The sequence below is a fragment of the Kogia breviceps genome, chromosome 3 (assembly GCF_026419965.1).
Source record: "Kogia breviceps isolate mKogBre1 chromosome 3, mKogBre1 haplotype 1, whole genome shotgun sequence".
In the NCBI taxonomy this organism is placed as follows: domain Eukaryota; kingdom Metazoa; phylum Chordata; class Mammalia; order Artiodactyla; family Physeteridae; genus Kogia; species Kogia breviceps.
The window spans coordinates 94,686,781-94,712,092 of record NC_081312.1 but is presented as its reverse complement, the minus strand read 5'-3'; the positions used below and the strand labels follow the sequence as shown (position 1 = coordinate 94,712,092).

The following is a 25,312-nucleotide window of genomic DNA, read 5'->3' as shown; positions in this document are numbered from 1 at the left end:
GCTTGCTTGCTTTTAAGCACCAAGTCATACACTTCCAAATTTTTTCCCCTCCCTGGGGAGTTTCCACAAGCGTTCCATGACCATAGTTGCTAAGATACTACAGTCAGGAAAATGTCACCTGAGTCAGCCATCCAAGCCCTGAGCAACCTTGGAGAAAGAGGGGCTTACTGACATGTTCCTGGCCCTTCTGGGCCAGTGGGAATCTATCACAGTCTGCATTTTTCTGGAGAGATTTTCACTTTCAGGGAAGCTGATGGGGATGAGGGAGCAGTCTCACGATGGGGTGACCCACTTCACTCTGTCTTCCTGAACTGCCAGGGAGTAGAATCACAGAGGAAGAAGGAGCCTAGAGGCAGCCCAGCACAGAAAGATTTGAGCGCCTTCCCACCTCATTTCCCACTTGTTTCTGCTTGAAGGCCTGTGGGACCCAGGTTCTTGAGGGGCACCTGATCCACAGTTGGTTTGAGGCTACAACTGAGCTCAAATTCATCCTCCTTGTCTTGTCATTGTTCCCCTTAGCAAACGGGCTTACTTCAGACATTTGGTGGAGAGGTGGCTCGGGGTGGCAGAAGCAGGACAGGAGGCAGGGAGGAATATGGTCAGTGTGAAGACGAGAGGGAGTGAACTGCCTGGGTGTAAGGACCCCCTACCTGGGGGCAGGTCGGGGCAAATCAGGCTTTCTAAGGAAGGCCAGGCCCACTTCCCTAGACAAATTCTGAGGATTTCCAATCACCCTGTGGTTGCCTGATAGAAAGGAGCACCTCCACTGTCACTAGGGGAACTCATAGAATAAACTAGAGAGGTTTCTTTATCAGCAAAATAAGCAGGCAGGACCCTCTGCGGTCTCTAGTCTTCCTTTAGCTGGATGAGCCTGTGTCTCTCTGGAGCCCTTTGTCACTCGAAGAGAGCAGTCTCGGGATCTGTTAGACTCCCCCCCACGCAATGCTGCCGTCCTGGGTTTCGTCTGGAGTTTCTGCTTAGGGGCTTGGGCTTCGCACAAGAGGGTGACAGAGAGACCCTCCCATTCTTAGTCTGAAGAAAAGGCCCTCATTAAGTCATGTAGCGCCCACCAGCTTCTAAGGCTGTGGGAGTGGGATAGGGGTTAAAGAAAGGGAGTTGGAGCAGGAGAGAGGGTCAAGTTCAGATGCTGGGTTCAACGAGGACTCATTTCCAGGAGGAAGAGTGGAAGATAACGGCCTCTCTTTTAAAGCAGTTTTCACAACCCTGGAGCCCATCCCCTGCAGACCAGCCTCTTGGTAGACAGGCGAGGTGGAGGACAGCACCTCTCCAGCATCCCTCTCACTGCTGACAGAGCCTCTGGCAAATCAGAATTCCCAAAGAGCAAGGTCAGACCTCCCCTCCACTCAGGGGAAGGTTCCCACTGAGCTCACAGTCCAAGGGAGGCTGAACAAAGGGTGATGCTAATGGTGAGGGGGGTGGCACTGACCCGGGGCGGGAGCAGCTCTGCGGTGATTTAACAGCCAGCTAACTGCTGGGCAGGATCGTAATCAGGCTCCATTTACTGGGGGTGGTAACATCTTTGAAAGCTCAGATTCACCCACTCTGATTGTGTGTGCTCCCCAAATGTCTTCCGGAAAGAACAGTGCACCAGACAGAATGAAAGACTGTTTAGGAAATTGGCAATGAAATCCATGGCAAGTGACAAAGAAACTCCAGTAAGGACCCTCCTCTCTGCTAGGAAGCAAGGCATCAAGTTGTACTTTCTCACGGCCTAAGTTAGGTGAATTAGTCCCTGGTCACCACTGTGGGGAGAAGTTCTAGCTCTACCCTAGAAGGATTTCCCATTAATATGGCCCTTGATTTCTCCTTAGCTTTCAACCCCATGGCCACCCCTGTAACAACTGGCCGAAGAACAAACCGTCCAGGCCTGCCAGAGATCAGGTGTCCCTTGGCCTTGACTGGCTTATTCTCAAAGTGTGGACTTCCGTCTCCGAAAGGAAGATGCTCTAAGCAGGGGCTTTACAGGCTCTAAGCAGGGGCTTTACATCTGGGTTTGAATCCTAGCTCTGTCACTTACTAACTGAGTGACTGTGGACAGGCTATGTAGTTCCTTGGGGTTTCAGCTTTGTATCTGTAAACTGGTAAGAATACGACTCCTATATCATAGGACTGTCGTAGAATTAAATGAACTGAGCACTTAGCCCTGTGCCTGGAACATCAACATTAGTGGTGGTGATGGTAGTACTAGGGTGTTGTGGGAAGTTAGCCGATCTGAATCTCCCCATCATCTCCATCTCCCCAGCATCAGTCAAGCCCTTCATGCTCCAGGGATGGCGGATCTGGCAGGGAGGAGCAAAGAATCTGGTGATAAGTGAAGGGAGATGGATGAGGCCAGGGGGTGGGAGGCCCAGTTCTAAACCTGCCACCAGTCCTCTCCCCAGGCAGACTTCTCAGGCCTCCCAGGAACATGCTGCAAGGGGGGACCACTCGCTTTGGGCAAAATTTCCCTCTGTTTAAAACAAATCTGGTCACAAAGCCTGGGTGAAGCCTGAGAGTTTGGGATCATTAACTGAAGAGGTGGTTCCCTGGGGCAGGGGTGGGTGACCTGGGCACTGGCCGTTGAACATGTTTGGCTGCCGAAGGCCTTTGGATCTTCTGCTTCCGGGGGGCCCTGGGGGACCCGGAGGGCCCGGGGGCCCAGCTGGGCCGGGGGGGCCTTGGTCACCTTTGGCACCTGGAGAAAGAGAGAGAGAAGCAGGCATGGGGGTTGATTAAAGAGCCATAGGCAGAGATGGGCTTTACACAAGGGAGAAGGGGACCCAGCATCTCCAGGAATGCTTGCCGAGTCCCCTTCCCAGACACAGCTGTCCTCCAGCACTTGTGCACACAGAGTCGAGGGAGCACCCACAGCAGGTGATGAGTTCCAATTACGTGCCAGGAACTGTGCTAGGAATTTAAAAAATCTCCTCCCCTTTGTCCTTCTCAGCTACTCTGTGAGATAGTATCAGCGGTTCCGGTTCCTCAGTAACCCGAGTCTCAGGGAGGTTCAGTGCTTTGCCCCAGGTCACAACTGGAATAGAGCTGGGACTCACACTTCAGGGTGTCTTGCTCCTAAGCTCATCGTTTTTTCGTTGGCTGATGTTGGGAAAGCTCAACCCTGACTACTTATTAGAATCACCCAAGGAGCTCAAACACAATTCTAATGCCTGGGCCCCATCCCAGATCAATTAGATCAAAATGGTGGGGAAGCTGGTCATCTGTATTTTTAAAAACTTCCTAACATGCTTTCAGGTATGAGAAACATGCCTCTATGTGGTAGAAGAAATCAGGGGCTCCTGTCCTGCTTTGTGACCTTGGGTAGGCAGCTTAACCCTCCGAGACTGGTTCTTCATTTCCAGATTGTCTCATACTCCCTGACTTGTGAGAATCCACTGAAGTCATTGGGGTGAGTGTTCAGACAGTTGGATTCTCTACACAGCAGCAGGTGGAATCACTACACACTTCCAGCTTCAGGTGGCCAGTGTGGGTACAGCCCTTTGCAGGGGCCATTGGTTATGGAACTTTCATAAAGATGCCACTAGGCTGGGATATTCAATCCTTTTGTTCTACCCTCCTTTCCTGGGCTGACTGGTGATCTAAGATCTCTTCAGCTGCCTCTTCCCAGCCCCACCAAAGAAGCACTTTCAGTCACTTTAGAGTGGGCAAGCAGGGGTCACAGAGGCTAACGGTGGGTCTAACCCCACTGTGGAAGGGGCAGAGATCTGTAGGCAGGGCAAACACAATCCACCCCTCCTATTCCTTCTCTGCTCTCTGGCCAGAGGACACACTCAGCTCTGGCTTGTTCTCTAGAACCGGGGTACACTCAGAGATGTTGCTTTCCTGAATGGTTTGTGGTCACCCTCGCTTGTTTGGTAGTATAGGGGAGTGTGGTATTCTGGATGTGTAGATTTCCCATATAACTGAGTATAACGTGACCTTATATTTTCAAAGTATATTCACATATATATGATCTTGTCAAAACACTTATTAAATTTTACGTATTTTGCATGGTAACTTCCCTGTTTGTTAAACAAAGCATGCTAAACCTAATTTGATCTTTCCTTGGTGCTTTGGTCTTAGCACAGTACCTGGCAAATAGCAGGTGCTCAATAAATTTTGAATGGCTGGATGGGCAACTGATTCAGGGTCATTGTTCTGAACATCTATCATCCTAGCTTCTTGGGGACAGATATTATGTCTTAACTCATTTTCACATTCCTATTTCCAGCTACTAGCAAAATCCCTAATTCATAAATGGTGTTCTCTGATATTAAAAAATGCTATTGAACACATTAATAGGATAGTTATGTTTTTATGGTATAGATGGTCTCCAAAGTAGTGTGCTTTTAAAATTCTTCTGCCTCTTTCTGTGCCATGACCATCAGCTGTCGCCTACTCTTTCCACCATTGAGGCTTGCTGTGCCTCCACCTCCTCTCCCATAGACAGCAATTATCTGTTTTTAACCTGGGCTGGAAACCAGGTAAAGAAGATCAGCAACGATGTCTGCCCCAATTCTATGTCAAAAGTCTTAGGATAAGGGCCTGAGGATGGCTCCAGCTCAACTCTGAAGCTGTGCTTTCTGTCTATTGTCCTCTGAGGTATCTGAAATTGCTCGCTTACTTGTCTTGTTCTGGACTGTGCTGGATTTAATAGCTATTTGGAAAAAGGAAGTTTCCTTCATCCGAAATCCATCCAGCCATGACATTTAGACCTGCATTATCTCAACTACTCATGCTTAGATATCAGATTTGGTCTCACCAACATTGGGTTTACATGCATGGCTCTCTCCTTGTTGAAAGCACAGAACTCTAAAACATGCTGCGAAACAGATGGGCACATAAGGTAGCTAAGGAGAGAAGACCCGGAGCAGCCTTGGTACTAGAAGCCAGGCCAATTTCTGGGCCCATTCACCCCGGGAGAGAGCCTGAGCGCCAGCCCCTTACCTGAAGGAAGCACATCATTAGACACGTCCCCTTTGTCTCCCTTGTCACCCTTCTGCCCTGCTGGGCCCTCGTTTCCAGTCAAGCCCAGCTCACCAGGGTCTCCCTTTTCCCCAGGAGCTCCTGTGGCTCCAGGTGGCCCTGAGAAAAAATGATTTATTAGCCTGTTGTGCAGGAAATTCCGGCACACTAACTACTTTGTAATATTGTACCTTGTATTTTTAAGGTGAAGTAACTTCAGAAACCAAATACATAATACTTCATAACCATTTTAGTACAGCAGCATGTTCTCAATTCATGAAAGAATAGTATCTCCAGGTGGTTCTGTTGAATTCTTTTTAGAGACATTTGGCTGGGCCAAAAGGTTGGAGAGGAGTGAACCCCTAGAAGGACAGTCACAGCAAGAGCAGAAAGAAGGTAAAGCCTAATTGGAAGTCTGCCCTCCCCCACCCCACACCCTCCTCATCCCAGCAGGAAGGACTGAGAACTCAGATGGGTTTGTTTGGCACCATAAGGGTGCATGCTGTCCTCTGCATTATCTGGTATATTCCTCACAACATTGGAGTGGTAGGCTGGTCAGTTATCCTTACTCTCATTTTATAGAAGTTGGAACTAAGGCCTCAGGGGTTACAATTGATGCTAAGTGAGAAGCAAAAACCTTGATTCCAACTCCAGTGCCTTTTTCTGTCACATTCCAACGTAAAATGCTTTTAATCAAAGTAGCAAAACAGGTAAAGCTGCTTTAGGACAAGCATTACAAGGGATGGTGATAGTGTGAACAAAATGGAGGGAATCTCTGTCTCTGCTGACAGGGAGGCATCACTATAGGAACTACAGTCCTACCACCCACAGCTAGGAATAGTCAAGATCTATGCAGTGACTCATCTCAGCATTGTACTACAGCAGCATAGTATTCTGATGCCTGGGAGAAAGGAAGCAAGCAACATGCATAATATGATTGCCTCGGCTCATAGTAGTTTCCACATAGCAGCTCAGGGAAGGGGAACCTAAACAAAGCCCAGCAATTTCACTGAGGTGAGGAGACAAAAAGTAGAGTTTGGGGAGATAAAGGTGGCTGGGATTCATGAGACAGAATATGAGAGAGGGGGTAATCATGTAGAAAGAGCTCTGGAGAACTTCAGAGGTGTTTCCTCAAGTCTTTGTCAGAGTAATAGTCTGTGCAGGGTGAAAGTCTACAAGTCAGGGAAAAGAATGAACAGAAAGCCACTCACTACACAAGTCTCAGAACTTGCACAGGGAAAGGTTCTCATTCCCACCAGTCAAAGCAGAGAGATCGCAGAGAATGGTGCGCTGTTAGGTCAAGTCCTTGGCAAGTCTTGTCTTAGTAGTGAGGCTAAATTAGCCCAAGAGTCAAGGCTGCTGTGGATCTATCATAACAAAGCTTAAAAACAAGCTTCAAAAGGATTAAACTGAGCAGAAAGTAGTTTAACTGGCCAGACAAATGTCTCTAAACTGTAGTTTAAACTACTGAAAGTAGTTTAATCATTTAGTCAATGTAATGTAGCATATTAATAATTTAAGCAAGAAAAAAATTATATGACCATATTGGTGGAGGCAGAAAAGACATTTGATAAAATTCAACACCCATTCTTAATAAAAATTCTCATCAAATGAGGAATAGAAAGGGACTTCCCTGGTGGTGCAGTGGTTAAGAATCCACCTGCCAATGCAGGGGACACAGGTTCGAGCCCTGGTCTGGGAAGATCCCACATGCCGCGGAGCAACTAAGCTTGTGCGCCACAACTACTGAGCCTGCTCTCTAGAGCCTGCAAGCCACAACTACTGAGCCCACGCACCACAACAACTGAGCCCGCGTGCTGCAACTACTGAATCCCGTGTGCCTAGAGCCTGTGCTCCGCAACAAGAGAAGCCGCTTCAATGAGAAGCCCGCACACCACAATGAAGAGTAGCCCCCACTCGCCACAACTAGAGAAAGCCCGTGTGCAGCAATGAAGACCCAAAGCAGCCAAAAATAAATGAATAAATAAATAAAAATTTATGAAAAAAAAGGAATAGAAGGAAACTTCCTCAATCTGAAAAAGGGCATTTATGAAAAAACCTACAGCTAACATCATCCCTAATGATGAAAGACTAAATGATTTCCCCCTAAGATCAGGAAAAAGACAATGGTATCTATTCTCATCACTTTTATTTCACACTGTACTGGAGGTTCTAGCCAGTGCAATAAAGCAAAGAAAAAGAAATAAAGGCAAATAGATTAGAAAGGATGAATTAAAATTGTCTTTATATGCAGACAACATGATTATTTATGTAGAAAATCTATAAAAAAGTTGCTAGAACTCATGAGCACCTAGGCACACTGAGAAGGAAAGTGATTACTTACTATTGTGCAAAGGTATTGCCAGATATGGATCAGTTAATACGATACCCTATTGCAGGGATCATTTTGCTCATTTTGACAAGAACCTCCTGGAGATACTGCTCAATAGAGATATTTTTCAAAGTGGCAGAGATTTCAGGGAATAGGGAAGAGCCAGAGGCATGTTTTAGTGTAAAACTTCAGTTTCTCTCAACCTCTTTAACCAAGAGGGCTTAGCATTCATTGTTTTTTCTAATTACCTTGCCAGTCCCAAGCCCCTTCTTATAAGTTCTGGCTGAGTGACTGCCCATTCGCTCCTCTCCTGTGCCCCATCAACTTGGCCAATCCCCATTCTCCAATTGTTATTCTGTGCCATTGCAATTGCCCTCCCCCCAGATTTAAGATCAATTCTGAATCCTACCCCCAACTTCCTACCAGCCCCATAGGATTCCTATACAGCTGTCCCAAGAGAATCATAGAATTCCGGATCGGAAGGCATCTTAGGGGTCACTTAAATTAACCTCCCATCCAACCCTGAAAGCCCCTCTCTACCACCCGATTGGCTCCTTTCAAGCCCTTGCAGCAATGGGGAGGTTATTATATCACATCACACCACAGATCGCGCTGGAATACTCTGCACTGCCGTCGGAGGCCATTATTCCTTAAAACATACATCTGGAGCTCTTAGCAGCTTTCCTTTATGCCGAGGGAATGATAAGGTCTTCCAGATTCAAGGCACCCTACACAGACCATCCCAAGGAAGTCAGCAGTATATGAAAGAAACTTAAGGTGTTGATCACTGTTAAAAAATGTGGTGAACAAAGAAACATTCGCTAGACTTTAGCCAACTACGAAGAAAAACAACTCAGTGGAAACCATGCAATTCAGCTATAGATGGGGGTCAGAAGCCCCCGGTTCCCTGCTTCTGCCAGGGGTGATCTTGGGTGTCATCTTGCACTGATGGAGTTGCTGGGGACACAGTGGAAGAGGAGGTGAAGAAGAGCAGGGACCTCTCTTAATCAGGGACCTCTGCATGAGCACACATTCTTTTGTCAGTATTTTAAATAGGCAATTTAGCACATTATCTGAAGGACACAAAAGAGAACGTTGCCATAGTGTCCAGCCAGCACAATGCACGGAGTATAACTGATACCTTCTAAAGGTGTCACATGACCTACATTCAGCAATGCTCAGGGAAATGGTATCTTCTAGTTACTTAAGGGGTTTCTTTTTCTCAGGCATTTATTCTAGTCACAAAGAGCCTCTCTGCATCATTGTTTGATTTCCCCTTCTTTTCTTTTATTCCTTCCTCTTATGCATTTTCCCCCTTTCTCAAAAAGGCAAGGTGTGAAATAGAAAAACATTCATACTGTAATGCAGCTGTTCTAATGCAGCCTGCACAGGGGCAAGTGTTTAAAGCTCAGGATATTAGTGACCTTTGCTTATGGATGTATTCTGACTCTTAGCTGTGTGTGCATGATAATTTTTAAGCTTTCATTAAGAAAGGGTAGGGGGTGTTTTGTCTACGTACCGTCTTTGCTGCCTTCACAAAGTTTTCCCTTGTCTTGGCCACGCACTGGCCATGGTGTGTCAGAAGTATACCACCACCTCATCAGAGGACTTGAATGTGGCACTTTCTACCTTCCCCTGACTCAGCTGTGCACAGGGACACTGCTAAACATTGTGTGGCCTGGACCCTGGCATTGTTGTCCCGTGATTCTTGGCAGGCTTTGAGTCAGAACATTCTGCCAGGAAAGAAAGGCCAGATTCCTCTTGCTTCACTCAGGCGCTGAATGTGGCTTTCTGCTATTTTCCTTCCCCAGTGGTGCCCACTCAAAACAAGCTGTTTTCCCAGCTTTAGAGTTTGGGGTTGTGCGACCAGCTGGGGTCAACGGCATCATCTTCACTGCAAGGGGTGAGGGAGGACATCTTATTTTCAGCAGGACCATCTGTCACCGACTGAGGCAGAGGAAAGGGAGCCGAGGGTGTGGGGCAAAACCCAGACCCAAGACTGGGATGAGTAAGGAGGAGGGCGTTTATTTCTGTTTTGGTGGAGATTCGGTTCTTAGAGAAGACACTGAGGCATTAACTCTTCTTTTTTTTTTTGTTCTGCGGTATGTGGGCCTATCACTGCTGTGGCCTCTCCCGCTGCGGAGCACAGGCTCTGGACGCTCAGGCTCAGCGGCCATGGCTCACGGGCCCAGCCGCTCCGCGGCCTGTGGGATCTTCCCGGACCGGGGCATGAACCCGTGTCCCCTGCATCGGCAGGCGGACTCTCAACCACTGCGTCACCAGGGAAGCCCGAGGCATTAACTCTTGAGTGAGAAAGTGAGAGGCAGATGGAGAGAAAGAAAATGCTTGGTTTTGAGGCATAGCACACGTCAAACTTCGAAAAAGATGCTAGTTGCAAAATTGACAACATGTAAGTCCAACTCTTCTCTCTAAATCTAAGTTGGTGTTTCCAAATAAATACAGGCATTTCCACTCAGATTTCCTTCCTCAACCTTGGAAACAACAACAACAGTAATATCTAACACTAACATAGCACTTGCTATGTGTCAGGCCCTATTCTAAGCACTTTATATATATATTAATTAATTTAATCTTCCTTACAACACTATGAGGCTGATACTATGACTGTTCTCATTTTACAGATAAGGAAACGGAGTGATTAAGTAACTTGCCCAAGTGCACACAGCTAGTAAGCGGAAGATCCGGGACCCAAACCAAGACTTCAAGCTCTGGCTTTGGCCTACTGCACCCTTGTTCTTAGCATCCCTAAGGTCAGACATTGAGGGTTATCTTCGTATTTCAATATCCTGGAAACAACTGTTGGTCTAAAGCTCTAAACTCTGGTTTCGTCAGGTTAGTCTTCTTCTCAAGAGCCCACAGTGGCTCCCGGCGGCCTCCTGCAGACATGGAGCTGAAGGCCCTGACCCCACCCCGGGCTCACCTGGGTCCCCTCTTATACGCAGGGGCAGCTTCCTTAGAAGTTCCTCCGAGCGTGGGCTTTCTGTCCCCTCCCCCCGCAATGCCCTCCCCATCTCCCCTCGTTTGTCTCCAAGATGTTGATCACACTTATCTCTCTTGTCCTTTACACTGTCTCTACTGTACAGTCCGACCTCTACACTGGATCCTATTTGTTCATTATCTGCACAGGAAAGTTCAGATTTTTCTTCCGGCAGTATTCTCTGCTGTGTAGTATAAAGCATCTTCATATCAGAATAACCAGTTATTGAATTCACCCTGTATATACACTATACCTTCTCTTTCAACAGGACTGTAAGCTCTTATGGACAGAAATTATGTTCTATTCTTCTCATTCATGCATTCCTTCATTTTTCACTCATTAATTATTTACTGAGCCTCAGCTGGGGTTGACTGAGAGCTATGCCAAATAATAGTCTCTCCTTCATAGGCAAACACTAGAGCAGGCTGTTTAAAAACCGGAAGCCATGCTAGAGTTGTTGGAAGACAACCTCTTTAGCGTACAGAGGAGACCAAGGCCCGATGAGGGACTGAGCCACCCAAGGCCTCAGAGCCAGTCGGGGTTCGAGGCAGGTGCTCCCGGAACTCCTTTCCTGGCTCCCCTCTGCCAGGAGTGCAGGGACCATTCTGTCTGCTTGACAGGTTAGCACTCATTGAACTGTGTGTTCCTGCACACGTCCTGCGGGCCTCTCTGAAGGGCTGGTGCTCTCCCACCCTCCCGGGAAGACTCAGGGTCAGACTCAGCATCATCTTTCGACAATTAACAACACTAGCTCCCGAGGCCCAGCCTTCCTTCCCTCGACTCCTGCTCTGGGGCACCTCCAGTAACGCCACTCTCACAGCTTGGGCCCAACCCCCTCGAGCCTAGACGTTTAGTGCAGTCGTGTTTAAGAGCAGGGGTCCAGGAGTCAGAGAGGTCTGGGTTCAAGTCCCACTTCCTCCACTTATTAGCTTTTGGACATTGGACAAGTTATGTCCATTAGTTCAACCATGACTTGATTGCCCTCTTTTGCTGGCTGTTCCAGGCTCTGGAGGTTGAATCTAAGCGAGAGTGACATGGCCTGGTTCTCATGGACTTCACGTTCTCCCTAGGGAGTCAGACCATTAGCATATCAACAGGCAACACTGGGAGAGAATTTCAGGGAGGGATATGTTATTGGAAAAGAGCAGGGAACGTGACTGAGTTGGTGAGGCAGGGGCCAGACACAGAGGTCAGGGACGATCTTGAAGAGGAGGTGACTTATAAGCTGAGATCTGCTCTGTGGGAAGGACCGGCCTCAAGAAGGGCAGGGCCACAGCAGTGCAAAGGCCCTGGGACAAGGGTGGGCCTCACCTGTTTGGAAAACAGAAAGATAAGGTTTCTTCAGCTTGGAAAAATATGGCTGGTAAAAATACCCATCTCCTTGGGGTTGCTGTGAAGACTAAATGAGGTGAGTGTAGAGAGGACTTGGTAGCGCGCCTGACAGTAAATTTCAGCTGTTTACTATTGTTCAGAGGATCACTGCTAGAGGGCACGGTCCAGCCTAACCCAGTCCTATCTCTGTGGAACACAGTCTCTTTTTCCTGATTTTGGTAATAGCACTTGTTGTTCCCTCTTTCTGGAATGCACGCCCACTCCTCCCCTCTCCCACCCCTTGCCTGGCAAACCACTAACGATCCTGGAACTCTCAGCTGAAATGACGGCCCTTCCTTCTCCACAGCCATGACCCTGGCCCAGCAGGTCACATCCTACATGAGACCCTGTGGCTGACAGAGAGACCCAGACCACTAACCTGAAGGCTCTGGAAGGGCCTGGCCCCCGCCTCCCATCTCACCTTGCTGCACGCCCCCTCCCCCAGCTGCCCCAGCAGGGCCTTGGCAGGTGTGTGCCCTCCACCTGGGCCACCCTCTGCCTCGCCCTCATCCCTCAGGTCTGACCTCAGACGTTACCTCCCGACCCGCCCTCTCTGCACTGTAGCTTATAACACCCTGTTCTTTCCTTCAAATGTGCACCTCACATTGTGATTACAGTGTATTTGTGTTGACTATTTATGTCTGCCTCCCCACCAAAGATAGAAAGTTCCACAATAGGGGCTACGTCTATTTTGTTTCCCTACTAGTACTTGGAACCCTCTCAATCAGTATTTGCTGACGAATGTTCCCATCCTCTCCTGGGGTTTTTCCTGCTGCTCAGTCTGTCCTTGGCTTCCTCTGCTGGCTCCTCTGCTTCTACTTGGTCACTAGATGCTGTTACTTCTCAGGGCTTGACCCAGGTTCTCCTCTGCTGGTAGCTCCCTCCCTAAGGGACTGCACCCTGGCCCACAAGCCCATTGACTTGGGTGACGCCCTAATGTATACCTCTAGCCCCGGGGTCTTCTCCAACTGCAGACCTGCATCTTCAAGGCCCCCTGATACCTCCTCCTGGATGTTTCAAGGCATTTCAAACTCAGCACATCCCATGCTGAGCCATGACTGTCTCCCTGGACCTGAGTCGGTCTGGGGCCCCTCACCTCAGGGAAGAGCAGTCAGGCAGGATGAAAATCTCACAGTCAGTCTTGGTGACCCCTTCCCCTTCCTTCTCATATCCACCTTCCCCAAAGTCCTGTTGATTTCACCCCCAAATATCACTCAGCTCATCAGCCTTTGCACACCCCACCTGCATCCCTTCCTCCCTCACGCTGAGTAGCTTCTGCCCTGTTTCCCTAACAGCAGCGCTTGTGCACTCGCTCCAGTGTGTCCCCCACCAGCAGCGGCGGGGGTATTACAGAAAGGCAGATCTGATCATGTCACTCTCCTACTTGAAACCCCTTCGTGGCTTCTGATGGCCCCCAGAATAAAGCCAATTCCCCTCAGTGGCCCTGCCAGCTCTGGTCCGTCCTCCCACTCCCTGCCATTTTGTTGATTGCTGGGTGGGATGGGAATCCATCCTGGGCTCAGGAAGGGAGCAGGAGAGGGAAAGCATAGCTGTGCGGCTTTGGCAGGGTGACGGGGACAGCACAGCCCTTGCTCTGGAGTCGGATGGTCCAGGCTAGAGTCTGTGCTGGCCGAGGGCTGAGCAATGCTTCCAACAACCTATTCACAGAGCTAGCCTTTTCAAAGCCTCCTCCTTTCCCTCCTGCAGGCTCCTTTGTGTGGCTGCCAGGGAGGTGTGCAGGGCAGGTGTCTGAGTACAAACCCCAGTTCTTAAAATGCTCAGGGCTAACCTGATTTGGTCTTGTTACCTCTCTGGTTTCAACTTGACCATGCTCACCTCTCATCCTTTCTGTCCAGCTACGCTGGCTTCCCTGCCACTCCTCAGCGTCTGCAGGCACACTGGACTTACAGGCTCCACTGGAACCCTCTCCCCCAGACAGTCCGCCACCTGCGCTCTCCTCTCTTCCAGGTGTCTGCTCAAAGATCCCTTCTCAGGGGGCCTCACCTGGCCTCCCAGCCTACAGTAACGCTCCACCCTACACACTTCCTATCGCCTCCCCTTGCTCTATTTTTCTCTTTAGCACTTAGCACTGCGTAACAGACAATATATTCTACTAATTTATCTTGTACATTGTCCATCTGCCCAGACTAGGATGTCACCCTCATGAGGGCAGAGACTTTGTCAGCTTTTTCATTTCTGGATCTCCAGCATCTAGAATAATACCTGCCACATAAATATGTTTTATAGAAATAAATAGACTTTATCTTTTCTGCCCTCACTGGGTTGTGGGCTGCATGCTAAGCATATCTCTTCAAAGCTAGAGATCTGTCTCAGACCTTTCTGGAGCTACCCCTTTCTCACCTGACCCATATCCAGTGCTGTATGGTGGTCCCTCCCCCTCACTGTTGGCTCTCATAATACTCATTACTGAATCCTCAGGACTGGATCACATTTCTGGGATCTTTCTGGGATAAACCAAGTGCCTGAACACTGGACGGTCATCATTAATTGATGCTGATATTCATTTATAATTATAGTTATTATCTGACATGTAAAGGTCCATTCTGCTCTGCAGTTCTGGCTGTAACTGCTGGACTTATGGGGATGGAGTTGACATGGGCTGCGTGGGCCCATTTTCACAGAGGCTGTCCCTGGGAACCCAGGTATGCAGGCTTTTGCCAAGTGGCAGAGCCCCTCAACAATGTTCTCCCTTTCCACTGGCTCTCACTCAAATTGTTTAAGAGCAGAAACGCTGGAAGGGGTTCCTGTGTTGTCTGGAAGAGTTGTTCTAGTGGTTCTTCTAGCCTGGGGCCTGTCCAGGGGAGTTGGGGCAGAGTGTAACCAAGAGATTGAAAATAGGTAAGAGGGTTGGTGGAGCCTCCACCCTCAGCTGTGGCTAAGAACCAGGCCTTCCTCGAAGCGTCCTGAGGAGTTTCTAACCCCTGCCCTCAAGCCTCCACTGTGCCATGTGCCAGCTCTCTTCAGGTGACTCTGCCTCGGCCTTCCCCGTGGACTTCCCAGGACTGGGGCTCAGAGCCCCTCAGAACTCGCCCTGCCCCAGCCTCCAGCCCCCAGACCCTGCCAGGCCTTACCTGAGCCCCTGCTGGTCACTGCTCCCTGACACATCTGACACCTTGGTGTTTTAAGGTCTTTGCTTGGGTGGGTGGCAATGCCACCACTCACAGCGGGGCAGAGGCGGTCTCTCAGAGATACCAGCCACATCTTCTTAATAGTCCTGTGATCCCTGGACAGGAGATCCTGACAGCTGGGACCAGACAACCTGAGCTTCAGCCTGGATGCTGCCTTTCTACTCAAATCATTCTAGTGATTCCTCCAGCCAGGAGAACCTAGGGGTCAATATCAGTCAACTGATTTTCAGTCAAACACAAAAATTTGCTGGGCAGGAGGAGGCAGTGAGAGGGCCGGGCAGGAATGACACTTGAAAGAACTTGGGGTACCAGCACAGACAGCCTTCACAGCCCGTGTAGTGCCCCCTCCCCAGGACTGCTCACTCCTGTCCCTTCCATTTGTCTGTCTGCATCAGAGCAAGCAGAGGAGTGGACATCAGCTCTCAGGTATACTGCTTCCCTCGGGCAGAATGGATATAAATCTTATCAGGGTTGGACCAAAGAGAAGGCCCTTGCCGCCCCAGAACACAGCAGCTTCCAGGCAAGCATTAACCAGCCTTGCATTCAGAGATGCAGCACTTTCCCCCCACTGTACCAGCTTTGGTTCATCCAAAATGCAATAATGGAGACAAAAAACAAGGAAATGAATTAGAAGAATGACAAAATACCCATTTTTCCTCTTTTTCCATTTGCTCCTTTTTCGCCTTTTGGGCCCTGGGGACCAGGCTGTCCATCTGATCCGTTGTGTCCTGGTAACCCACCAATTCCTGGAGGTCCTGCATCAAAACACAGGAAATGGGAACATTTAAAAAAATCTTCACAGAAGTTAACACGATTTCCTTTAGCCAGTGAAACTGGCAGGCATTGACGCCTCTTACAGATCTTCTCCTGCTTCTTCCTTTCCTTCTCTACCTTCCCTGCCCCCGCCTGAAGCAGTGACAGATGGGGAATGGTGATAGCAAGTTCTCATGTGGGAGGGAATAGGAGAGCTGGTGATTGGGGCAGAGAGGAGGAGGGGGACACAGTGATAGTCAAGGTTGCCTTCAGACTCTTCTTCCTTCCCTGCCTCAGTCCCTTCCGAGTGATCCTGGGGGGGCAGCCACCCATATCCTTCCCATGAACTTGGAAAATCCATGGGCTCTTACCTGCTGGGCCAGGTGGTCCTACAACAGAAAAAAAAATTTAGATGATAAACCACAGATGGAAGCAAGTGAAGTCAACACCACAACCCAAAAAACAAAGAGCACCTTCCCCCTCTTAAAACGTACTAATCATCTATGGGCCCTAAGGAACCGCCCCAAGCCTTTTATTTAGAACTCAGTATATTTGCCCAAAGATTCTTAAAAACAATTCAACAAAGACGCATTTGCCAATCAAAACCACTTTTGCTTAAGTTCCAGTAGACTAAGAATAATTTCTAAGTGGCTTCACTATAGACTCATAAATCAGTCATCTCTCAAGCAATCAACTTAATTAAATGAGGTCTGGTGACAATGTGGGTGGGCACTAGTGCAGCCCTGGCACAGGTAGATGTCAGGAAGTGCTGCTTTTGCATGGCTGAGATCCAGCTGTCCCAGGAGCAGCACCAAATATGCTCATCCAGCCAGCCTGTCTCCTCTAGGCCACCAAGGGGAATTGAGAGCAGAAGCTGGTTTTCTTGGTCTCTATTTTGTTGCATAAAATAGCCTGAGAAAACTCGAGGGCCCAGATCAGGTAACAGATACCTTTCTTAGTGTGTAATTACCCAAGGATCTAAGGGGTTCACGTGAATAATTTACACATAATCTAACACAATAATTTTGCTTCCACAAGTAGTGTCAATTATTCCATTTAAGCACTGGGACAAGCCAGTGAGGTCATAACATGAACAGTTGAGGGTCTTTTGTTTCTCCGGACCACATATAACAATCACCAATATTGGAGTGGGTAGGTCTCTCTAAAGATCCAAGCCTGTGACTCTTCAGAAAACCACCATTTATACTGATGAACCTAGTGGCAGGGCAGGAATAAAGATGCAGATATAGAGACTGGACTTGAGGACACAGTGGGGGAAGGGTAAGTTGGGATGAAGTGAGAGAGTAGCATTGACATATATATACTACCAAGTGTAAAATGGATGGCTAGTAGAAAGCCGCTGCATAGCACAGGGAGATCAGCTCGATGCTTTGTGACAACCTAGAGGGGTGGGATAGGGAGGGTGGGAGGGAAACGCAAGAGGGAGGGGTTATGGGGGTATATGTATACATATAGCTGATTCACTTTGTTGTACAGCAGAAACTAACACACACAACATTGAATAGCAGTTATACTCCAATAAAGAGATATATATATACACATATATCTATATATATCTATAAAAGAAAACCACCATTTACTAAGCACTTCTGTGTGCACCAAAATCTTCCCATAAGTAGAAATCTTGATTCCTGTGTCTGCTGTGTTTACGACCTATCTGAGGAAGGTGAATACTTTGAAACCACAATGAGATGAGGGAGCTACAGAGAAGCAAACCCCTACAGAGGTGCTGCGGAAGTCTGGGCACATGGCAGTCGGAGAAGGCTCTCAGAGAGAGTGAGCCTTGAGTTGTGGCTCTGAAGACACAGTGGCCTTAGATGGCTGCAGGGGTGAGGGCTTGGCATCCCATGCAGGAGACCAGCTGGAGAAAAGGTACAGGGGTGGGAGATTGCGTGATTCAGGGTGAGAGAAAGGAGAAGAATGGCTCAGCTGAAGTGTGTAGAGATGAGGCTGAAGTGTATACTTGGCAGAGGGATGTGGGGCAGCAGCACTTGAAGACCAAGTAGAGGGGTGTAGACGGTATGTGCAAGGCTGTGCGGAGCTATAGTAGATTCTTAAGCAGGGGGGGATGACACTGAAATCAGCGTGTGTTTGATATCCTCTCTGTAGATGGATACGGAATAGAACTAGGGAGTGAGATGAGAGAGAGAAAGAGACAGGGAAGGAAGGGGGTGGGGCAGGGAGAAAATATCCAGAGGATCTTTGTAGTTAAAGTTTGGGACAAGGTTGTGGATAAATGCGGTTGGTGACTGTAGAGTTGTAGAGGAAGCTAGACATTCGAGAGGTATTTCAGCAGAAGAATGGGCAGGACATGTCCATGTCTGATTGCGTAGGAGACAGCTGAGGAGGCCTCTCAGATGACTGAGCCTGGATACTGATGAGCCTATTTTGACACACATGAAAATTTTTGGAAGAATAAGTGTTTGAAGGTATGCTTTCAATACATACAGTCCTATATTGGGCAAAAATGATTTGCTGAAAACGGCACGGCATTTTCTAGGGTCAGTGTAGCCTGTAGTCAGTGTGGTCAGTTTACCGCCAGATGGCGCACACATGCCCTGGTGAGGAAGTGATATGGCCCTTTGAGAGCTGTCAGAAGAAATCAATCAATCGTCAGTCCCGACTGCAGATGGAGCCAAATGCAAATGTGCAGATTGGTAGAAAAAGGTAAACAAGCAAGAATCAACTGTATATAGTAGGTTTCAAGAGTTCTCAGGGAGGGATAAATTGGGAGATTGGGACTGACATATACACACTACTATATATAAAATAGATAACTAATAAGAACCTGCTGTAGAGCACAGGGAACTTTACTCAATACTCTGTAATGATCTATATGGGAATAGAATCTAAAAAAGAATGGATATATGTATATGCATAACTGATTTACTTTGCTGTACAGCAGAAACTAACACAACATTGTAAATCAACTCTACTCCAATAAAAATTAATTTAAAAAAAAAAAAAGGATAGTCCAATAACCATTTCCATGCAGTGAAGTATTGGAAAGAGGTCCTGGCTGGAGCTGTATACTTAGGACACATTAGTTATGGCCAAGGGTATCACTATGATGAAGTGTTTAGATTAGGGTTTCTTGACACTGACCTGAGATCCTTGATACCCTATGGCTACAGTTTTTACACATTTGAGGACACAAAATCAACTAGAATGCTTGTAAAAATGCAGATACCTAGGCTCCATCTGGAGAGTTTGATTTGGTTTGGATTTACAGTAAGGCCCAGGAACTGGCATTTTTACCAAGCACCACAGGTGTATGGGATGCAGATGGTCCTGGGTCCCCTCGACCTGATGTGAAAATTTTCTGGGGAAAGAGTCAGTCACTCTCCTTAAAGGGGTTCCTGACCCTAGAAATATTGGGAGCTACTAGCCTTGAGGTAGGAGTGAAATGTCTGAGCCAAATTTGGGGATGTAGAGAGGGGGACACACCCCATCTGGAGGGAGGCAGGTGATAGAAGAAGCACCAGGAAAGAGAGAGTGATCTGAAGACAGAGGAGGGAAGCCAGCAGGTCTCATGCCTTGAAGCTAGAGAATTTCAGAAGAGAAAGGATGACAAACCATTCCAAAGAGCTCAGGAGCAGAGTGAGTGCTACACGGAGGATGACTGTCCCAATATCCCGGGATGTCAATTGAGCTGCTCACGGCCCCTTACACCCAGAAGAAGCCCCAAGTATGAGTCATTATAATAATGTCAAATGTCAAATGTGTGCCTACTAGCTATTTAGCAAACCATCTTTCAGGATGTTTTTTTAGCTCCTGACCCCTTCTCCTCTTCTGGAATAACAGACCCTCTAGGAACACGTGTGGGCAGCCACGTTCATGTTAACACTGTATGTAGGGCTGTTTCCTGGGCCTTCCAGCAGTGCAGCTACACAGGACTCCATGCTAAGAAGGGAGCTCCCTGCTTGGGCTTAAATGCTCTGCCGTTGCCGTTTGGACATTCTTAACCATTTTTAATTTGAATTTGTGCTTTATAAGTGAAATCTGATGGGACAGTGGAGCATGGCCCAGGGGCTTTGAGTCTTGGTTTGTATGTGGCCCTGCCTCCTATCTCCTCCCTGCCTCCCCAGGACAGATTTTCCCCTGCCTGCTCCTGTGCCCCTTGATGTGTCCTCCCCACTCCCTGCCCCATCAGTGACTGCTGCCACCTGCCACCCCAGTGGGGGCCCAGTCTTGAGTGCAGGGGAGGCTAGGGTTGGGTGTGTGCCCTGCGTGCTTTTGTCCCAGGGAGCCCCTGTGGCTGTAAGGGTCTGTACTCATGCGGTGAGTAGGCCATGCCTCAAGGAGTACAACATTAAGTAGCAAATAAAAAGCCCCACCATGGCAGGTCAAGAGAAGTTGTGGAAGAAAGGAAAAAGCCTTTTTCCTGCTTCATGAACAAGGGACCCTGCATTTTCATTTTGCACTGGGCCCTGCAAATGGCTCTGATTACCCCACCCAACACTCCTAGCTGGAGTTGATTAGAATTGGGTAGATGCGTGATAGGAGCTGAACCACTTAGATTTTTTTCTCCTTGCAATCTAAAGTTGACCCACAATGCCCCTACTTATGTAAAATAGAGGTCTGTGGATGGCCATGCACAGTGAAAACTGTCAGTCTGCAGAGAGAAGAAAATGAAGGAGAGAGAAGCAGAGATGAGGGGCTGGGTGTCTGCTACAGAGTCAGAAAGGCTGAGAGAGGAGCTGTGTGGGTTCCCAGTGGCTTTCCAGTTCCTGGCCCCAGCTCCCTGGGTCAGGCTGCTTCCCTTGCCCTCCTGGTCTCTCTGTGAGATACCCTTCTGTCTCATGAGGCAAGCTTTGTTTTCACCAGACTGGGTTTCATTGTCATCTTCCTGGACCCACAGACAGATTGCGTTTCCCTGCCTTCCTTCCATGGTGGGGGTGGGGAAGTGAGATACCTCCAGGCCTGACCTTTTAAAGCACCCAGTGGGTGCCATCCTTTGTTCCCCTCTCTTCCCTTGGGAGTGACCTTGGTGCCTGGTGTTCAGATGATGGAGCTACAAGACGGCAGCACTTGGATTTCTGAGTCCCCAGAACTGCCTAGGAGAGTCACCCAAATTTCGCTGGACTTTGTGGAGTGGGAAATAAGGCTTTGCTGTGTTAAGCCACTGAGATTTTAAGGTTTAATTGTTACCAGAGCATGGCCAAACCTAGCTTGACAAATACATCCCTCTATCTTTTTAATAATTTATAACCTCTCACCTGCTTTTCCTCAGATAAGCTCTAACGGTTCCTTCTACAAGCAAACAGTAGAATCTTAATCGAGACAGGATATATAGGCACCAGAGTTATGGGAAGTGAATAATAAAGAAGTGTAAGTCTCACTTCCTGTCTTCAAGGGCAGGCGCTGGACAGTGGCTAACGTTACAGGCTTCTGGAAAACCTGACTCCATGGATCCTTCCACCACAGCCATTCCAAGTCACAGGAGAAGATGCTTATCTCTAATTTCCTTTTAGTAGACTCCCTTTTCACCCTGGGATGGTGTCAGAACTGATGTTGCCTGACCCAAGTGACCTGCTTTGACCTGCTTAGCACAGCAATGACCACAGAGGAAGTGGCTACACATTTCCCAAAGCCTTGCTGGTAGAAGAAAAAAAGAAGCCAAAAAATCCAAATAGATTTATCATTGCAACAAAAAGAATAAAATACATAGGAATAAACCTACCTAAGGGGACAAAAGACCTATATGCAGAAGACTATAAGACACTGATGAAAGAAATTAAAGATGATACAAACAGATAGAGAGATATACCATGTTCTTGGATTGAAGAATCAACATTGTGAAAATGACTATACTACCCAAAGCAATCTACAGATTCAATGCAATCCCTATCAAACTACCAACAGCATTTTTCACAGAACTAGAACAAAAAATTTCACAGTTTGTATGGAAACACAAAAGACTCCGAATAGCCAAAGCAATCTTGAGAAAGAAAAACTGAGCTGGAGGAATCAGGTTCCCTGACTTCAAACTATAGGACAAAGCTACAGTAATCAAAACAGTAGATCAATGGAACAGGATAGAAAGCCCAGAGATAAATCCATGCACATATGGTCACCTTATCTTTGATAAAGGAGGCAAGGATAAACAATGGAGAAAATACAGCCTCTTCAATAAGTGGCACTGGGAAAACTGGACAGCTACATGTAAAAGAATGAAATTAGAACACTCCCTAACACCATACACAAAAATAAATTCAAAATGGATTAAAGACCTAAATGTAAGCCCACACACTATCAAACTCTTAGAGGAAAACATAGGCAGAACACTCTATGACATAAATCACAGCAAGGTCCTTCTTGACCCACCTCCTAGAGAAATGGAAATTAAAAAAAATAAATAAACAAATGAGACCTAATGAAACTTAAAAGCTTTTGCACAGTGAAGGAAAACATAAACAAGATGAAAAGACAACCCTAGAAAGGAAGAAAATATTTGCAAATGAAGCAACTGACAAAGGATTAACTTCCAAAATATACAAGCAGCTCATGCAACTCAATATCAAGAAAACAAACAACCCAATCCAAAAATGGGTGGAAGACCTAAATAGACATTTCTCCAAAGATATACAGATTGCCAACAAACACGTGAAAGGATGCTCAACATCACTAATAATTAAAGGAATGCAAATCAAAACCACAATGAGATGTCACCTCACACCAGTCAGAATGGCCATCACCAAAAATCTATGAACAATAAATGCTGGAGAGGGTGTGGAGAAAAGGGAACCCTCTTACACTGTTGGTGGGAATGTAAATTGATACAGCCACTCTGGAGAGCAGTATGGAGGTTCCTTAAAAAACTAAAAATAGAACTACCATATGACCCAGCAATACCCTGAGAAAACCAGAATTCAAAGAGTCATGTACCACAATGTTCATTGCAACACTATTTACAGTATTCAGGACATGGAAGCAACCTAAGTGTACATCGACAGATGAATGGATAAAAAAGATGTGGCATATATCTACAATGGAATATTACTCAGCCACAAAAAGAAACGAAATTGAGTTATTTGTAGTGAGGTAGAAGGACCTAGAGTCTGTCATACAGAGTGAAGTAAGTCAGAAAGAGAAAAACAAATACCATATGCTAACACACATATCTGGAATCTAAATAAAAAAAGGTTATGAAGAACCTAGGGGGAGGACAGTAATAAAGATGCAGACGTAGAGAATGGACTTGAGGACACGGGGATGGGGAAGGGTAAGCTGGGATGAAGTGAGAGAGTAGCATTGACATATATACACTACCAAATGTAAAACAGCTAGCTAGTGGGAAGCAGCTGCATAGCACAGGGAGATCAGCTCGGTGCTTTGTGACCACCCAAGAGGGTGAGATAGGGAGGGTGGGAGGGAGATGCAGAGGGAGGGGATATGGGGATGTATGTATACGTATAGCTGATTTGTTATACAGCAGGAACTAACAAAACATTGTAAAGCAATTATACTCCAATAAGGATGTTTTTTTTAAAAAAGTTAAATTATTAAAAAAAGAGAGAGAGAGAGACATGTACCACAGTGTTCACTGCAGCACTATTTACAATAACCAGGACATGGAAGCAACCTAAGTGTCCATCGACAGATGAATGGATAAAGAAGATGTGGTATATATATACAATGGAATATTACTCAGCCATAAAAAGGAGTGAAATTGAGTTATTTGCAGTGAGGTGGATGGACCTAGAGTCTGTCATATAGAGTGAAGTAAGTCAGAAGGAGAAAAACAAATACCGTATGCTAACACATATATATGGAATCTAAAAAAAGATGGTTCTGACGAACCTAGGGGCAGGACAGAAATAAAGATGTAGACGTAGAGAATGGACTTGAGGACATGAGGAGGGGGAAGGGCAAGCTGGGATGAAGTGAGAAAGTAACATTGACATATATACACTACCAACTGTAAAATAGACAGCTAGTGGAAAGCAGCTGCAAAGCATAGGGAGATCAGCTCGATGCTTTGTGACCACCTAGCGGGGTGGGATAGGGAGGGTGGGAGGGAGACACAACAGGGAGAGTATATGGGGACATATGTATACGTATAGCTGATTCACTGTGTTATACAGCAGAAACTAACGCAACACTGTAAAGCAATTATACTCCAATAATGATGTTTAAAAAAAAAAAAAAAGAAAGTAAGGCCTGGTTCTGCTGCCATAGGAAGAGCTAGTGAAAGATGCAACTTCATAAACCTGATATTTCCAGGCCTGGAACACCTCCGAGATCTGTAGTCTTTACTCTTTCCTACTCCTGCTCCCAGCAAGGACTCCCTAGGGCTCAGGATTCATGCCAGCCACAGCTTCAGAACCAGAGAGGAGCTCTGGCCAGAGTGGGGGCGGTCCCCTCTTTCCCTTGGGAGGCAGGCATGCTTGGCTTTCCTTAAGGGATGGCCTGACAGGGTTCAAGCTCAAATCCACATTTGGAGCCCGAATCCAACACTAAAACTTGCTAGTTTGCTCAGTGAGGCCAGTTGAGTGAAAACATCATCAGCTACGCTAGCTGTCCTGAGAATGGCCTATCCATTTGTTTACCAAAGGTTGAACTGTTTGCATCTTTGAGGCCTCAGTTCCCACCCTCTGTGTGCTGGTCCATCCTCTGCAACCATGCCTGCTGCCAGCTATTCTGCCAGTCCCAGGGCACCTGACGTGGGAAAGTATGTATCTTTCTTCACATGCCTCCATTAAACTGAAGCTTTGGTCCAATCTCATTTATTTGGTGCATTTCAACTTTGGATTACGACCATGGCAACCTTAAAAATGAGTACAGTAGGGATGGCAAATAAGTTGTTTGTTTGTTTTTTTGTTTTTAATTTTATGTTTTTTGGCTGCGTTGGGTCTTAGTTGCGGCACGCGGGATCTTTGTTGAGGTACACGGGCTCTTTGTTGCGGTGCATGGGCTTCTCTCTAGTTGTGGTGTGTGGGTTTTCTCTTCTTTAGCTGTGGTGCGCAGACTCCAGGGCACGTGGGCTCTGTAGTCATGGCGGGTGGGTTCCAGAGTGCGTGGGCTCTGTAGTTTGCAGCACGCGGGCTCTCTAGTTGAGGCGTGTGAGCTCAGTAGTTGTGGCCCGTGGGCTTAGTTGCCCTGTGGCATGTGGGATTTTAGTTCCCTGACCAGGAATCGAACCCACGTCCCCTGCATTGGAAGGCAGATTCTTTACCAGTGGACCACGAGGGAAGTCCCAGCAAATAGGTTTTATTTCAAGTGCCAATTCTAATCAATTAGTACAACTTTCTGCAACACCAGAAAAGAATGACCTGAGACCTGAGGCCATGCTCGGCAGCAACTGTGATCCACTATTGATGTCTGCCTGGAAATAGGATAAGAAGTGTTATCACTGGGTTGGAGTCTCCTGCCTGCAAGGAGAATGGGCACTGTGGATTTCAAGCAACTCTGTTGCAACAAACAGTTCAGCAATATTATGGTTTAGAGATTTTCCAACAAGCCGCTATGTGGAGGCCACTGGAGGTGAAGAATTACCCAAGACCTGCCTTCTTCAACATACCTGCTCTTCCAGAAGATATGCTTCTGAGGTCCCAAGGAAATCTGGGCTCAGGGGTAAGATGCATCCAGAAAACCACATGTCATTTGACAAACTCTGTACTAGCAAAAACCCCAGACTACTCTAGCTAGTGAACTGCCCTCACTATTCACCTGAGATGTCACCAGCTGTACAAAACTACACGGCATCTGTCTTTGTCCCCAGAG

At 47.2% G+C, this 25,312-nt stretch overlaps 1 protein-coding gene across 6 annotated transcripts in view; it reads right to left on the bottom strand.

Annotated features, from left to right (window-relative positions):
- GLDN (gliomedin) overlaps positions 1-25,312 on the bottom strand; it is a 73,901-nt gene that overhangs the window by 11,513 nt on the left and 37,076 nt on the right. For 3 of the 6 annotated variants that reach the window (XM_067029253.1, XM_067029250.1, XM_059057005.2), the window contains exons 3-6: positions 15,937-15,954; positions 15,460-15,567; positions 4,945-5,082; positions 2,567-2,695 (exon numbers count right to left, since the gene is read on the bottom strand). In XM_067029253.1, the coding sequence (XP_066885354.1) occupies positions 2,567-2,695; positions 4,945-5,082; positions 15,460-15,567; positions 15,937-15,954 (393 nt within the window). The remainder of the gene's footprint in view (positions 1-2,566; positions 2,696-4,944; positions 5,083-15,459; positions 15,568-15,936; positions 15,955-25,312) is intronic. The other 3 variants (XM_067029251.1, XM_067029252.1, XM_067029254.1) reach the window with 3 other exon arrangements.